The 16,422-nt window shown below is 38.2% G+C and overlaps 1 protein-coding gene across 3 annotated transcripts in view; it reads left to right on the top strand.

The window, feature by feature from the left end:
- Positions 1 to 16,422, top strand: part of cep89 (centrosomal protein 89) — a 98,619-nt gene that overhangs the window by 18,962 nt on the left and 63,235 nt on the right. For all 3 annotated transcript variants that reach the window (XM_026946804.3, XM_026946803.3, XM_053229448.1), the window contains 3 exons: positions 9,642 to 9,692; positions 10,536 to 10,619; positions 15,267 to 15,370. In XM_026946804.3, coding sequence (XP_026802605.3) covers positions 9,642 to 9,692; positions 10,536 to 10,619; positions 15,267 to 15,370 — 239 coding nt within the window. The remainder of the gene's footprint in view (positions 1 to 9,641; positions 9,693 to 10,535; positions 10,620 to 15,266; positions 15,371 to 16,422) is intronic.

Genomic DNA, 16,422 nt, shown 5'->3' on the forward strand with positions numbered 1-16,422 from the left:
GAACATCAGGTTCCACTCCTGTCAGCTGAAACCCTGAATATGAGGCTACAATGGGCAGAGGCTCAATGAAACTTGATAGCTTAGCTGATGATTGGAAAAAGACCAGGTGATGACCTGAATCTGCGTTAATTTATACACTGTACTGCTGCCACGTGATTGGCTGATTGAATAACTGCATGTGTCCAGTGAGTATATACCTTTATATTTAGAAAGGATCTGCTTATGATCCAAAACATATGAGCTCATCGGTCAAGTACGGTGGAGATAGTGTCACAGAAACATCACAAAAGAAGAATGCAACAGTTTGGTGATGTCAGTGGGTCACCTGCTTGATGCAGTTTTTGCAAGCAAGGGATATGCAACCAAATATTAAGTGTTCTTTACTTTGAGACTATCTGTTCCAAGACTTTTGCTCACCTAAACCTTGGGTTTCCGGCCACCAAAGGTGCCATGTTCTAAGTTGTTTATCACAACTAGATGTAAATATCAGGAAATGAAAGCTGAAATTCTGATCTATCATCTCATATTCATCTTTTGATCTCAAACCCAAATGTCTTCAGTGTATAGCCAAAAAAAAAAAAAATAAATAAAATAATAATAATAAAAAAAAATAGAGTTGGCCCGGCTGTTCCAATATATCCGGAGGGGACTGTATAACCCAGATGCTTATAGTCTTAGACTAGGTTTTTATCCTATGAAATATCAGAAAACATATCAGAGTTTCTGTGCAAAAATTTGTCTGTGAATGTAATCGCCAGGCATTTTGCCATTTGTCTATCCAACTATCCATTCATTACCCACTGGGGTAAGCACATATGATACACATCAATCACAATTTGATTCCAGTCATTAATAAAAGCTCTCCAAGAAGCATGCACTAAAAATAGCTCATATATAATGAAAGATAATCAAAAACAGTATAATCACCATATAGCACATTTTGACAAAATGACCTTCTATTCATTAATGTAAGACAAAAAAAAAAAAAAAAAAAAAAAAGGATAATTATCAGTATTTTTTGTAGTTCATGAAATAAATTGTTAATTTGTTAAGATTTAACAAGTTTTCTTGGGCATAATCGATTTATAATGTAGTTGTGCACAGTGTAATTTAATCGGTGCAAACATATGGATGTAATAAACACCAAAGCACATTAGTGGACAATATCCTTCTCTCTTTGTTTTCACTCCTGGAGCAGCCTGGGATAATAAGAGCACATTTCTGCTGCCTGCTGTGTCATGCTGCAGCCACATAAAGGGGAAAATGTCTCTCTGGCTCAGAGCTATTTGTCTAATACAGTCTGATTTTTTTCTCAGACGAGGGGGATTGGACTGATAGCTGACATTACAGTAATGATATGCAGCTCTGCCTTTCATCTCTGTCAGCCTGATTATTGCATTATAAATGATGATTTGCCGGCATTATAATTTCAAAACAGCACGAACATGAGCGAGACATTAGGTTGATCACATTTTTTGGATGTGGATGGTTTTTTTTTGGATGATGTAAATGCAGTACATTTTATTTTAAGAGTTAAATCACCAAATTGAGCAGATTTGATTCCAAACATTTTGGTTGCAAGCACACCTGAGGAGCAACAGAGGTTGTCGTGAAATACTTTTCTTTATACTGTAACTTTATCTAGGTTATTTAAACCTATAACACACTTACTAAAGTTGTGAGGGCAATCCAGAGACACTTTGTGTATTCTTCTGTGGGGAACACGCTGATATGACTGATCAGATTGTTGAGAGCACATAGGTCTTCGGGTTTCTCGCCATTCTCGTTCTCATCACCAAGTCCGTGGTATCCCATCACCTCTTCAGAACCAGTGTTGTTACTTCCAGTTTTGGTGTTGCTTGGTTGCAAACCTCCTCCTTTGCTTGGTGGCAGCCCTCCTTTCTCAGTGCACTCTTGGTGTCTGCTATGGTATAGTAAAAAAAAAAAAAAAAATCTATGTTTTACTTATGTCCAGTAAATACCTACAGCTCTTGATTTTGAGCATAGCACTGGGTAGTATTCATGCTGATTGGCTTGTATTTTTGTTCAGAAGGATGGTGTGGATGATTCTTGGGTCATCAGAGGAAAACTCACTGTGCTGTGTTGTTGAAGAAGATCTATCTCCCTCCAGGACCTAGGTGTCCTGGATTTTTTTTTTTCTCTTGACTGCGTTTCTGTAGCTTGTTGTTTTTTATGGGCTAGGGGAGCTAGTCCCACATCTAACCCTCCTCTTTTCTCAGTGCGGTCTTGGGGCTGGCTATGGTGGGGTTTAAAAAAAAAAAAAAAAAAAAAAAAGTTACTTATATGCAGTAAACACCTACCGATCTGGATTTTAATGTTGACTGCAGTTCATGAGTAAAGACATGAGATTTGACTCAGAATTGTACGAAGTGACTTGTGGACATCTCTGCGTAGTGTTGACAACTTTGTATTATTTATATAAGTCTTCTTGTGTGCTATCGTCTACCAGTAAGTAGATAAAGCCTCACAAAGTACAGAAAAAAGAATTCTAAAATTTATTATCATATCAGGAAGGGGGAAGGCTAACATGTGCTTCCTCTGAGACAAGCAAAGCAGGCAACCACATCTTTTTGAGCTTCTGCTCATGCAGCACGACAGGGCTACATACCACACTCACTATCTGCCCTCTTCCACATACCTCAGCTCAAAGATGCACATGACTGCCTAGTGTCACTGTGATTGTCAGGGGAGAGAGAGTACGCCTTCCCTTCCACCCAGAGAGCACGGACAGTTTTGCTCTCTTGGAATCCCTCGCCGCAGATGCATGTGGCATTGCCAGGATTCGAACTTGTGATCTCCGGATGATAGGGTTTTCTGTTGGGCCACTCAGGAGCCCGAAAGGTTTGTTTTTTAGTGCATACATATTAAAATATCTGGGAAGTTTTATAAGAGTGAAGTTAGACAAACCATGCCAACAGTTCACTAATCAGACCAGACCAGACCAGATAAATAAAATGAAAATTTATTAATTAAAAAAAAAAAATTTTGAGCAAAGTTTGTGAACATGTGTGTGAATATATTTTTTGTATACATGGAGCACAAAACATCCATAAATGAACAGAGATTCCTGTGTGTATACAGGAATAAAGAAATCCATCTGTCAGCAGAGGGAATTCTTAATAATTAATCTATTATATTCTTGACATTAAATTTCCTTATTTATTTTACTAATCTTAGGATGTTACTCCAATACCTTAAACATCTATGACATCTATTGCATGTTGGAAAAACTTAAGTAAAGTCTGTCCTGAACACAAGTTAAATCCAGATCCAGGATAAAAAGGCTTTCGAATGGTAAATCCTGGTTAAGTAGTGCATGTAATTTATTGCTTAATCTGTGTGAAATAGTGGTGCACAGTGTCCGGGACTTTCTAACCGGCTGGCTGTGGTGTCACACAAGAAATACATTCAGATCCCTTGCTAACTATGGACATGACACAGCATGCTTTTATTTCACAGTTCAGAAGTGCCTACTTCCTTTCTCCTTCCCTCAGGATTCTGTCTCTCCCTCTTTTTTTGCTTTTTACCTTCTTTACTTTTTCCTCTCTGTCCCAGCAGGGAACGGATTTGAAGTTAATGGAAATTGCTTCATCTTCTCACATTGTGACTCATGGGTCTTTAGGCTTAAGCAGACAGTTCCTTGCTGTGCTACTGAATCATGGCTTCCTCTCTTTTTTGTGTGAAACCGTTGATTGCAAAACTGTCTCAAAAGGCCCAGTCAGAGACAGTCAGAATGCAATTGTGCTTTGGATATAGTTAGATCATAAACTCCTGGGCAATATGAGGCAGGAAGGATAATAGTGAAGCAGAAACCAGGGAATAAAGAGTAGGAAGGTAATAACTAGATATAATTTGTGCACCAGTAAGGAAAGGAATTTGAAACTATGAAGAATGGAATAAGAAATAAGGAAGAAGAAAACAAAGTGTAATAAGAGAGGGCGTATAGAGCATATAGCACATATAGGAAATGAATAAAATATTAGAAAGCAAATGTAAAGCAGAGAAGAAAGTGTCAATGAACTGAAAAGCACATTTTCTCACTGAGTTTCCTAGCATGCTTGTCTATTTATGTTCATATCTATATCATATCCACATATCCACCGCAGAAACGGAGTTCCTCTGAAATTTGATTTGAAGAGATTTAAGAGGTTTGTAAATCTTTCCTCTTTCTTTATGTCTTTTCTGTCTACAATGCACTGGCTTTCCAAAAAAAGAAAAAAAGACTGTTTGAAGACCTTTTATAAACTAAACTAAAACTAAAACTAACTGAACAATATATATATATATATATATATATATATATACAAATACATATATATATGTATTTGTATATATATATATATATATATATATATATATATATATATATATATATATATATATATATATATATATATATATGTATTTGTATATATATATACATCGCAGAACTGTTGCACTCTTCTTTTGTGATGTTCTTCCAGGCTTGCACTGTAGCATCTTTTAGTTGTTGTTTGTTTTGGGGGGTTTCTCCCTTCATTCTCCTCTTCAGGAGGTGAAATTCATGCTCATCATTAGATTGGATGCATTCCTCTGTAAATTGGCAGATAGAATGTCTCAGTAGACTTCTGAATCCATTCTGCTGCTACCATCATGAATTACATCAGCAATAGAGATTAGTGAACCTGTTCCAGAAGCAGCCATGCAAGCCCTAGCCATGACGCAACCTCCACCGTGCTTGAGCAGTGAGATCGTATGTTTTGGATCATGAGCAGATCCTTTCTTTCTCCACACTTTCAGTTCAATTCAATTCAGTTCAACTTTATTTGTATAGGACGTTTAACAATGGACATTGTCACAAAGCAGCTTTACAGAAATATAGAAATTCAGAAATTTCAAATTTATAAACTTATCCCTAATGAGCAAGCCAGAGGCGACAGTGGCAAGGAAAACTCCCTGAGACGATGTGAGGAAGAAACCTTGAGAGGAACCAGACTCAAAAGGGAACCTATCCTCATCTGGATGACACTTTAACTACCTTCTATAACTGTGTACTACATGGTCAAAAAGTGCAATTGTATAACCAGGAAATTCATTATAGTTTTCACATGAAGTCTATTTTGCTGAAGTTATCAACTGTTCACCGATGGGACTGATGGCAGTTGTAGTCCTAGGCCATCGTAGCAAAACTGTTCATATCAATTGCAGCCCAAAGCCATCTTCATGCTACCGTCCTCAGTAATCTCATGTATCTTTAGGCTGTCCATGTGGGGCCATCGTCAGCAGCAATGAGTGATTTCCAAGTGATAAGAATTCCAACCAGAAGTAGGGCATCAGGATGGATCAGACAGGTCCACAGTGCAGAAAGGGTCAGGATCACTGTTATCTCAGGAGTAGCATGTGTAGCTCGACACAGCGAGCGAGCGAGAGAGAGAGAGAGAGAGAGAAAGAGAGAGAAAGAAAGAGAGAGAGATTATTTGGTAGGCTAATTGTCACTTGATGGTTACGACATGGTGTGCAGTGTGCAAGCATGGACTAGCTACGACAGCATAACTAAAAGCGAGAGCCAGAAGGTAACACAGACATGACGGCACCCTGGAACATAAAGCGGCCAGCCTTGCCCTCAAAACTACTCAAATTATCTATAAAGCCCACATTGTTTTCGGTGCACGACCTGGACATCCAGCAGTTCAGTGAACATAACCTGCTGTAAGCTTCGCTAATTTACACACCTCTACAATGCTACTCTTAGCAACTTCTGACTGATGAAGGCGTATATCATTAGCTCCTACATGAAAAACTACCTAAAATCTATGCAGCTATAAAGCTATTACTAACGAAGGACGAAGTGACTAAACATCCTGCACTCAACACACTGAACAAGCAGAATGTTTGCCATGTTGAGTGTTTAACGTACCTTGCAGTCTTTAGACAAGTGGAAAACTACAACAAATGAAAACACTTTGGCCTTTCCATCACTTTGGTAGACATTAATCTTCCAGAACTTTTGTGGCTCATCTCTGTATTTCTTTGCGAATTCAGGTCCGGCCTTCCGATTCTTACTGCTGATGAATGCTTTGCATCTGATGTCACTGGTTGTTTTTTTCTTTTTTTTCTCCACAGCTCTCACAATGCTTCATCCTGTTTCAATGTGTCATCAGCTGCTGTTGTTTTTCTTGGCCGACCTGTTCGATGTCTGGTTGTTAGTACGCCAGTGGTTTCTTTCTTTTTCAGGACATTCCAAATTGTTGTATTGGCTATGCCCAATGCTTGTGCGATGGCTCTGATTGATTTTCCCTCTTTTCTCAGCTTTTCTGTATTTCTGCATAAATTTGACCTGAAGCCCTAAACTAGATAAAGAGAACCTACTTAATCAAATGATTTAAAAACATTATAGTTTTTATTTATTTATTGAGCAAAATTATCTACAACTTCACAAATTTTCTAGCGATACTGTGTAAGTATAAATATATACTTTATGGAAGCAGAATGGGATAAAACATTTTGCCTGGTGAAAGCAAAAAGAAAAAACTAAATAGGAATTTAATGTATATGGTAAGAAAAATGCATCAGTGAACATCATAAATATAAATAAGTGACAATTCACAATTAGGTCAAAAGATATTATAAATGCCAGAGCCGTTAACCTCAATTACACAAAAAAATGCTTAATGATTTAAAGAAGATTATAAAAAGATTAAAGAATAGATGATCAAAATGAAGCAAATGGTGTAAACAGGATATTTAAATAGATTTGTAAGCACTCCCCCCCTACACCCTTATGAGAGAGGAAATATGCCCCATCACCTGAGTACCTGGCCTGTGGATCACCTCATATTTAATAGCTCGATTTAATAGCTCTAATGGTGATCTGTACGCTGGAATCGTTTATGTGGTGGAGCCATTGGAGCAGGACATGACTGGAGCAGAGGATTAATGAACATCCCAGTAGGTAAAGGATAAGTTCCACTTGATGGCCAAACAATTACTTTCATTGCTTTTCAACCTGATAATGGATAATTTCTGACTAATGTCCAGCAGTGGTTAACACAGAGGAATGTGAGAGGTATGAAGAATGCAGGCCCCCACAGAGTACAGGTTTAACCTGGTTAAAAGCCTGCTTTGTCCACTGTACCAGAATGAGATCAGTCAGGGGGCTGGTGATGTCTGAGGAACTAGACACAAACCTAAAAGCAGCCAACTACAAGACCTGCATGTGTTTTAGTTGATGATGTTGGGGCTTGGACAGTTTGCCATTCCTGCAGGCTTATCAGTTTGGGTATGCACCCGAGTCACTGCCCAGATATCATACTTTCGCCTGTCTAATTACCCATAATTCTGTCCTGGAGTCATGGAAACATGGATTGGTGAAACCCAAACAGAGTACAGAAGGCAAGGTTTTCATGGAATATTGGACTGAAGCGGATCTATCTTAGTTAAATCCAGTATTGAACAATAACATGCAGTGCCTAACTGATCAAGAAGCATTGCACTGGATGTGCATCAAATTTACTCCTTGCATTGATTTTCCTAAAGCCCACACAACCAGACTGCCTAGGGCACAAACACCACAGGGCTGTTCCAGTCTTTTAACCACAAGTCAAGTATAGCCTTGAGCTCTTTTTTAACTATGGATATGGACCGGTCATACAGTACAATGTGTGTTTTTTCCAGTTAAAAATACCCTGTGTGTGTTTTTGCTGCCATTTCTCAGTGAGTTACTTCTCTGTTTTTTTTCTGCTTTGTTTTCTTTATGCCTGTTTTTGTTTGTGTTGTTTTATAGTTGTTGGTTGGGTTCATGCCATGGTTGCCAGTTGTGGCATGGTTTGCTCTCAACAACTGCTTTTAAATGACTTTGCTGACATGTCTGGTTTTTTTTATATATAACAATAATAATAATAATAATAATAATAATACAGATGTATATTTTTGCATGTCTGCCACCAGCCGGACACTTTTAGCTTGCATTTGACCTAGGGGTGTAACACAATATCACTATCTGTATCTGTTTATTGCATCTGTATAAACCAGAAATGTGCATGGTCTAGACTGAAAGGGTTTTTTTTTTTTTTTTGGAAGCCATGCCACTATACCCCCAGGGAACAGTGGAAAATAATAATAATAAAAAACAAAACAAAAAACAAAACAAAACAGGGCTGCAGGGAAGTCATTTTCAGTCACAAATTATAACAACAAATAGCAATTTGCAGAACAGAATTTTAACTCAGGAACTTTTACAGTTGCTTAGCTATATCATTCGAGTTCATAATCTGTCTCAACCAGATGCCCTGTGAACCTTTCTGTCAAGTTTCCTAAAAAACAACAAAGAAAGAAAAAAAAACAACAGTTCAGCTACTGTATTTGTATATGTTCAATAAACAGAGAAGTTCTGGTTCACAGGAGAACAGAGGTACTGAGAAGATGATGATCCAATAAACAGTCGCTCTTCCATGTGAACCCTTGTGCCATTTAAATGGGGTTATTGTTGGAGATGGAGAGGTAGTCCTTATGGAACAATTTGGGAGTTGCCCAAGGTGACTGAATGTATCAGTTGGATCTGAACTCGGGAGTTTTTGCTTATTGGTTCATGTCTAGGATTTAGGACCAGTTGGGCCAAAGGATAGGACTCTGCTCCAAAGGATAATACTCTGCTCCAAAGGATAGGACTCTGGTCATTTTTCTTCTGGCAGTAAAAGAACCACAAAACTCTCTGCTGGCTATTCTTTATTTATGACAATATCTGTAAAAATATGAGGCGATTTTAGGAATTAAGGAACTATTTAGGGAAACTGTACGTTTGCTACACGAAAATGTCTTGTGTCACGTTAATTCTAAATATTATCATACTTTTTACAATTCATAGCTGCATGATATAGTCAAAAGTTTGTGGCCACTTGGTCGTCACACTTAATGTGGGCCTTCCCCAAACTGTTGCCACAAAGTTCGTATGCTGTAGCATTACAATTTCCCTTCACTAGAACTAAGGGGCCTAAACCTGTTCCAGCATGACAATGCTCCTGTGCACAACACGAGCTACATGAAGACATGGAGTGACCTGCACAGAGCCCTGACCTAAACCCTGTTGAACACCTTCGAGATAAACTGGAATGTTGACTGTTCCCCAGGCCTCCTCGCCCAACATCAGTGCCTCACTAATGCTCTCGTAGCTGAATGGGCAAATCTCCACAGCCGTATTCCAAAATCTAGTGGAAAGCCTTCCTAGAAGAGTGGAGCTTATTATAACAGCAAGGAGGGACTAAATCTGGAATGAGATTTTTGAAAAGCAAGTATGGATGTGAAGTTCAGGTGTCCACAAACTTTTGGTCATACAGTGTATGTTGTTAGACTTTGTAGGCAAAGTACAAGGTTGGAAAAGGGCATATTTTGGCTTGTATTTGGATTGTTATTAGCCTGCTTTTAAAATACATCTGGCAACCCTGTCAAAAAGTGAACGAATAAAGAGCAGCAGTTGCGAGAGTGAAAGAGGTATAAATGTGGCAGAGAGATTTTGGCTGTAGTGTTGGTTTATTTAGTGGCCCAAACAATGTTTTCTCAATGATTGGTCCATGTTAAAATTAATCATTGTTAGTAGGAATATAAAATTGCTTAGTCATTAGGGATCTTTTGTCTCCATTTTGCAGTGTCCTCGTAACAGTGGCCTGCCAGGGAAAGGACCCGCTCCTCCATGGCTGGTGAGTGAGACTTATCTACATTCAGCTCAGAATTTGCTCTAATGCAGTACAAATGCAAAAAACAAGGTATTCAGGAAAGAAGGAGTAAAAGAAATTGAAATAAGATTGCTGATAATGGGTTATATTCAGAGTTATAACCATACATAGTGAGGAGTTTATACCAAAATTGGTATGGTCACACTTCTTGATAATTAACTAATCTTGTGCGTTTCATTAGTAACACCTGGCTGCTAATTACTCTCTTAATGATTGTGGAAGTAGGAAGGGTGTACTTATTTTTTTCCCACTTGGTTTCCGAATGTTGGTTTACTGTTTGGAAAAAATGACAACATATTGAAATCTGTTGTTATTTGGTTGTTACCTTTGGTTGGTTACTTGTTTATAGAAGTTAGTGAGGACCAGATAATTGTTATTTAGGCCCTGATAGATAAAAACATAGAATGGAAGGAGGGTGTACTTTCTTTTTCCCATGACTGTATCTTATATAATATACCTACTGAATATTTGTTCTTTTGTTTCAAGGTTTTGGCTCAATGTTCCCTCTTTTATTCTCTTGCTATTAAAAGCTGCAGATGATCAAATATTCTTCACATTAAGCACGCACTAATTGTAATTCTTCTAACTTCGTCTTTGGAATCACTTAGCGCTGTAAAAGTTTGCCATTTAGGCCTCGTAACTAAGGCTTAATAAAATAACGAAGACTAATAGTTGAACGCTTGTCACGTTATTCCATGGGGTGATGAGCCATGTGTGACACTGACAGAGTGTAAAGTATCTTTATGGATTTTGATCTGTTCTGCTCTTTCACTAAAGCACTTATGTTGTGCTCTTAATTGCCTGCAGTTGGATATGAAATATTTATCCCCACTCTTATTGGCTTATGAGGACCAGCTGACCGAGAGAGACCAGCTCCTCAAGTTCTCTGAGGTGAGTGTGTGTACATGTGTACCTACATAGTCAAGCCTCTTTTTTTTAATTGAAGTTCACATCAATAAATAAACAGAGGAATAGACAAATGGCTGTTGATTGACAGTTTGCAGTGTCAGTCTAAGGGCTGCTTGCCGTAAAGTACCCATTTTTCTTAGACATTTTTAGTGAACAAATGGACCAAACTGTCTATTCAACACTAGAAAACTGGCCTGTGAGACTACCAGCTGAGTAATATCAATCTACTAGTTCACTAAAAATCTATCTTCTTATGTAACAAAACACATACTCTTAAATATTTAGAGTGCAACCAAAAGCAGTGACTGAACCATCTAACTCCAACAACTCTGAACAACACAATATTATACTCTAATAAAGGCTCGTCATCAAATTTCGCTGGAATACCAGGATAATGGCAATCACTGAGGACCATGTGATGCTGTAGTCCATCCATTTAGGATTAATTCCACAAGAACACAATATCCAAATATCTTGTGGTAAAACTTATTATTATATTATTATAATTTATTATTCTAGTACTCTAGAACTCTTAGATTTTCTGTTTATCATGCACAAATAGACTCTTTATTTTCACAAATATCTGCCTCTGTGATGCATGAGAGCTGTAAATGTTTATAGCCTGGTCTGTATGAAGCTTACATGCAGGTTCTTACTTTTCCCCCGCTGTAAAATGTGCTTGATTTACGCAAAATAGAACAGCAGTGGAGTTCTACTTGTTTTATTTGGGTGTATCAGGTACTTTAAGCTAGTCAAATAAGTGTCATTCTGACACGATTAGACCATGATGCACTGCACAGAAGCATTTTATACACAAACATTTCACTCTATAATTTTTGTTTTTAGTGGCGAGACATCTGCTTTGTTGTCACATGGCTGGATTTGAATACTTTCCGTAACAAGCTTGTGCAGATGTCGTTTATGTGGCACTAGAGAGCCGTGGCTAAACTAAAATTCAGAACTAAAACTAAAATCTGAGGTGATTAATCACTGTAGGTGTTAGCACAGCATTTCCCTTGCATCTTTTGTGTGAATTAAATCCTAATAGTTCTGCTGGATGTATGGCATAAACTTCTTTTCATGCACTCCATCCTTCTCTAGAGCTGCAGCTGAATGCTGGTGCATGTGTACAGCTAGTGAAGTCATCCATATATTAGCAGAGTTTGTGTATTTAATGACAGAAATGTCTTGAACCAGTATATTAATCAGTAGCAACATATTTGGCAATTTCATTTTAATTGAATATTTTATTATCTTTATTTATGATGCAGAAAAATCAAAGCCTAAGCATTAGACTGCAGCATGGATCTCCCTGTAGTTTCATTAGTGATTAATTAAAGTGAAGCACAGCAAGATAAGTTATCTTAAACAATTTTTAAAAAACGAATCAGTTAGCCCATGCCTCATTAAGTGATTGAAGCTGCTTTCAGATGGTATTGATCAGGCTCATTTGGAGCAAACTGATACAAAGTGCTTTGCTTATTTCATATTAATTCATCTAAAAGGAAGGGGGTATTTGAAAAGTATCACGTGCATTTAACACAAGAGCATTTGGTTTGATTAGAAAATGTTTGTGCATGAATTAAGAGTTAAAATGGGAATGTGAGACTTGGCAGCTCTTTAGTAAATACAGAAACATCGATGCCACCATCCCACTCAGCACATTAACAGAATATTAAAATGAAATTTTGTTTCTTTATTGAATTAATTCATTTACAGTAAATTGACAAGTTTTACATTCTCTCGTTAATTCTCTCATAACTACACACACTTCCTGCTAAGTAGGCACACGACAAACTGTGCTGTTATATGAAAATAATGCACGAATAAACAGGAGGGACATTAGTAGTGTTGTGGTACTTGAGACCAGTCTTGGACTTGAGACCGGTCTTGAGACCACAAATCAGTGGTCTCAATCTTCTCATAAACTCAGGTGAAATTTTACCCGGCCTGTGAAGACTCACAATATTTTTCTGACACCACCCAAACCATAACATCATTTTCATGAGCATGTACTTTGTAATGTTTCCATTACAATACAAAATGTAAATGTCTATCTCTGCATGTGGAGTTATATAGTGCCTATAAATTTCAAGTGACTATGTTTCAAAATACTTCATCTTCAGCGCAAGGACTTGTAATGCACAGCTTTATTTGGTCTCAGGAAGTTGTATGAGCCTAAACAAATTCTAGTTTTTAATACATTTTATTTACCTGCTGTGTGCTTAAATGAAAGGAAATGTGCTTTGATTTGCAAATCTTTCCATGTCCTGTTGCAGAAAGAATCTTTTGTATAATTAGCAAACTCTGGGTCATTTCATTTAGTTCATGTATGCTGACTGACCCCCCAGTGCAGTGATATAAAATAGTGTGGTGTTGGTCTCAGCTTGGTCTTGCCCCGTCATACTTGACCTGTTCTTACCTTACAGCCATGTTGTAATGGCAGGAATATCTCTTAATAGCTTAACAAAGAAATTAATAAGGTTGAGCAATGCATTATATCACAAGGTGTCATTGATGGCATAATAAGAATGATGTGGGGCAAACTATTACACACACACACACACACACACACACACTTATGTACATTTCTGTTATGTCATTTTGTGTAATTCATACTTTGATTGGGCAATATTTGCCTAGTCTATTTTTAGTTTCTCCTCCAAAGACATTTTATGGAAAAAGGACAATAGAGTACCTCGTGCACGTTTGTTATCTAATCTACCTCGTGCACGTTCGTTACACCCATGACTATATTTCGCGTTCACCTTCTCAGTTACTGCTGACGCACAGATGTGTCACAAAGCAGCTTTACAGAAATATATAAATTCAGGATATAAGTTTTAAATTTTTAAGTTTATAAATGTATCACTAATGAGTAAGCCAGAGATGACAATGGCAAGGAAAAACTCCCCGAGATGACATGAGGAAGAAACCTTGAGAGGAACCAGACTCAAAAGGGAACCCATCTTCATCTGGGTGTCAAAGGATAATGAAATTATAAATAATTCCCCTATAACTTTGTATTACATGGTCAAATAGTACAATTGTTTAAACAGGAAAATCATTATAGTTTTCACATGAAGTCTATTTTAAGTTAACTGTACACTGATGGAGACTTGAGTGCAAACCTGTTTGTGGCAATTGCAGTCTTAAAGCTATCATAGCAGTTGTAGTCTTAAGCCATCGTAGCAAAACTGTTCATATCAATTGCAGTCCAGAGCCATTTTCATGGTTTTTAAGTGGTAGATCTCACTGACCTTTAGGCTGTCCATGTGGGGCCATCCTCAGCAGCAGTGAGTGATTTCCAAGTGATGAGAACTTTAACCAGAAGTAGGGCATCAGGATGGATCAGGCAGGTCCAGAGATCTGACCTGATCCAGAGATGGATCAGGTCAGGATCCATGTTATCTCAGGAGTAGCATGTGTAGAGAGACAGAGACAGAGAGAGAGAGAGAAAGAGCGAGAGAGAGATTTGTTAGGTATAATTGTCAAGTAATGGTTCACCGCAACACTCTTTGCCCGTGAACCCTCCAGACCTGCCCCTGTACCTAAGAAAAAACTATTTACAAAAGGCTTGACTAAACAAATATAAAAATTTCAGCCTAGACCTAAACACTGAGACTGTGTCTGAGTCCCGAACACTAATTGAAAGGCTGTTCCATAACTGTGAGGCTCTGTAAGAGAAAGCTCTGCCCCCTGCTGTAGCCTTCACTATTCGAGGTACCAACAAATAGCCTGCACCTTTTGATCGAAGTAGGCGTGGCGGATCATATCTTCTGGTTCTAGTGAAGACTCTGCTGTTGCATTCTGGACTAACTGGAGCTTGTTTAAGCACCTACTGGGACATCCAGACAGTAAAGCTTTACAATAATCCAACCTAGAGGTAACAAAAGCATGAACTAATTTTTCCTGCATCGTATAATGACATTATATTTCTTACCTTAGCAATATTTCTGAGATGAAAGAAGGCTATCCTAGAAATATTATCCACGTGAACTTCAAATGAACGACTGGAGTCAATAATCACACCAAGGTCTTTTACGGCTGCACATGATGAAACAGAAAGGCTATCCAGTGTAATCAGAAAGCTTACTTCTAGCTGCATGTGGTCCTAGTACAAGTACTTCTGTTTTGTCAGAATTAAGTAGAAGGAAGTTAATAAGCATCCAGTGTCTAATGTCCTTCACACATTCTTCAACTTTATTAAGCTGGCATCTCTCATCTGGCTTTGCTGAAACATACAACTGTGTGTCATCAGCAGAACAGTGGAAGCTAATACCATGTTTACGAATAATTTTACCCATAGGTAGCTTATATAAAGAAAAAAAAACAAATGAGCCTAAAACAGAACCTTAGAGCAGAGAAGTCACCATTTACATCTACAAACTGATAATGATCAGTCAAATAAGACCTGAGTCAGGAGAATAGTATGATCAGTGGTGTCAAAGGCTGCACTAAGGTCAAGCAACACAAGCAAGGAGCCACAACACTGATCAGAGGCCAGGACATGGTTCCACAAAAGCCCATGATAATTTTCTTATCAACCATTATGCATTCTAGTAAGAGTATCAAACAGTATTTTGCATTTAGAATACAACTGCTTCAATTTGTTTCCTGTGCTTGTAGGAGGAATTAAAGAAGTTGAGAATGCGCACAGAGGAGGTGATTCAGGAGAATGAGAAGCTTCACACAGAGCTCAGCAAGAGGAGCAGTGTCAGTAATAAAGAGTGGTATGTCTCTCTCTCTCTCTCTCTCTCTCTCTCACACACACACACACACACACTGGACAGTTTATTAGGTATACCTATCTATGAGCATATTAAGCAGTTTTTTGGATTTCAGAACAGCATAAATTTGCTGGGTATGGATAATTTGTGCAAAAATGCTATACCATGTGGAAATGATTATGTATCTGCAATTTAAACAGCTGCAGGTTTGCTATGAACAGCCCTTTCCACCTCATTGCAAAGCTGGTTGATGGATTTGAGAACAATAGGCAATGTGCAGGCCAGTGAAGCAATGAAAATTTGTTGTCATATTCCTGGGCGTGGCATGGCATGTTACGTTGGCGATATGTGTCTCCTGACATGGTGCGTTTTCGTGCTGAAAGTATGCATTCGAGGGTGGATAACCTGTAGCCATGAAGGCGTGGACTTGGGCTACAATAACATTTTAATTTGGAATGTCATTTAAACATTGTTTAATGGGTATCAGGTGTGTGTGTCAGGAAAACATTCCCTGCACCATCACACTGTTGACATCGATTGTCCTGTTCGCACCAAACTGGAATTACAATGGACTCATGTCGTTTTTGCCAAATTCTGATCCTTCCATCAAAATGATGCAAAAGAATTTCTACAACTTCAACAGTGCAGTTTTGAAGCTCCTGTGCCCACTGGAGGACCGCTTTCTTGTTCTTCCACACAACATTGGCACCTAACTTGGTTTTAAGCTGCTGTAGCTCATTCAAAACCAATAAGTGGTGTGTCCTTAGATGTCATTTTGCACACTGATGTTGACTTCAGATCCGATTTTCCCATATCTTCTTCAACCTCAAGATCTGTGTTTTTTTTTTCTCTTTTCCCCTATCAAACCCCTCAAATGGATATTCATGAAAAACTCACGCCTACACATGTTTGGGAGGTCCTAGAACCAGCACATCTATTTAGAGTCACGGCATCTTTTTCAAACTGCTGCTCATGCTGCATCACAGGGTGGCTAAACACACTGCCATTTTCCACATATGAGCTCAAAGACGCCCACAGTGGGAGATTGGAAAAAT

This window comes from Pangasianodon hypophthalmus, chromosome 25 (genome assembly GCF_027358585.1).
Source record: "Pangasianodon hypophthalmus isolate fPanHyp1 chromosome 25, fPanHyp1.pri, whole genome shotgun sequence".
Classification (NCBI taxonomy): domain Eukaryota; kingdom Metazoa; phylum Chordata; class Actinopteri; order Siluriformes; family Pangasiidae; genus Pangasianodon; species Pangasianodon hypophthalmus.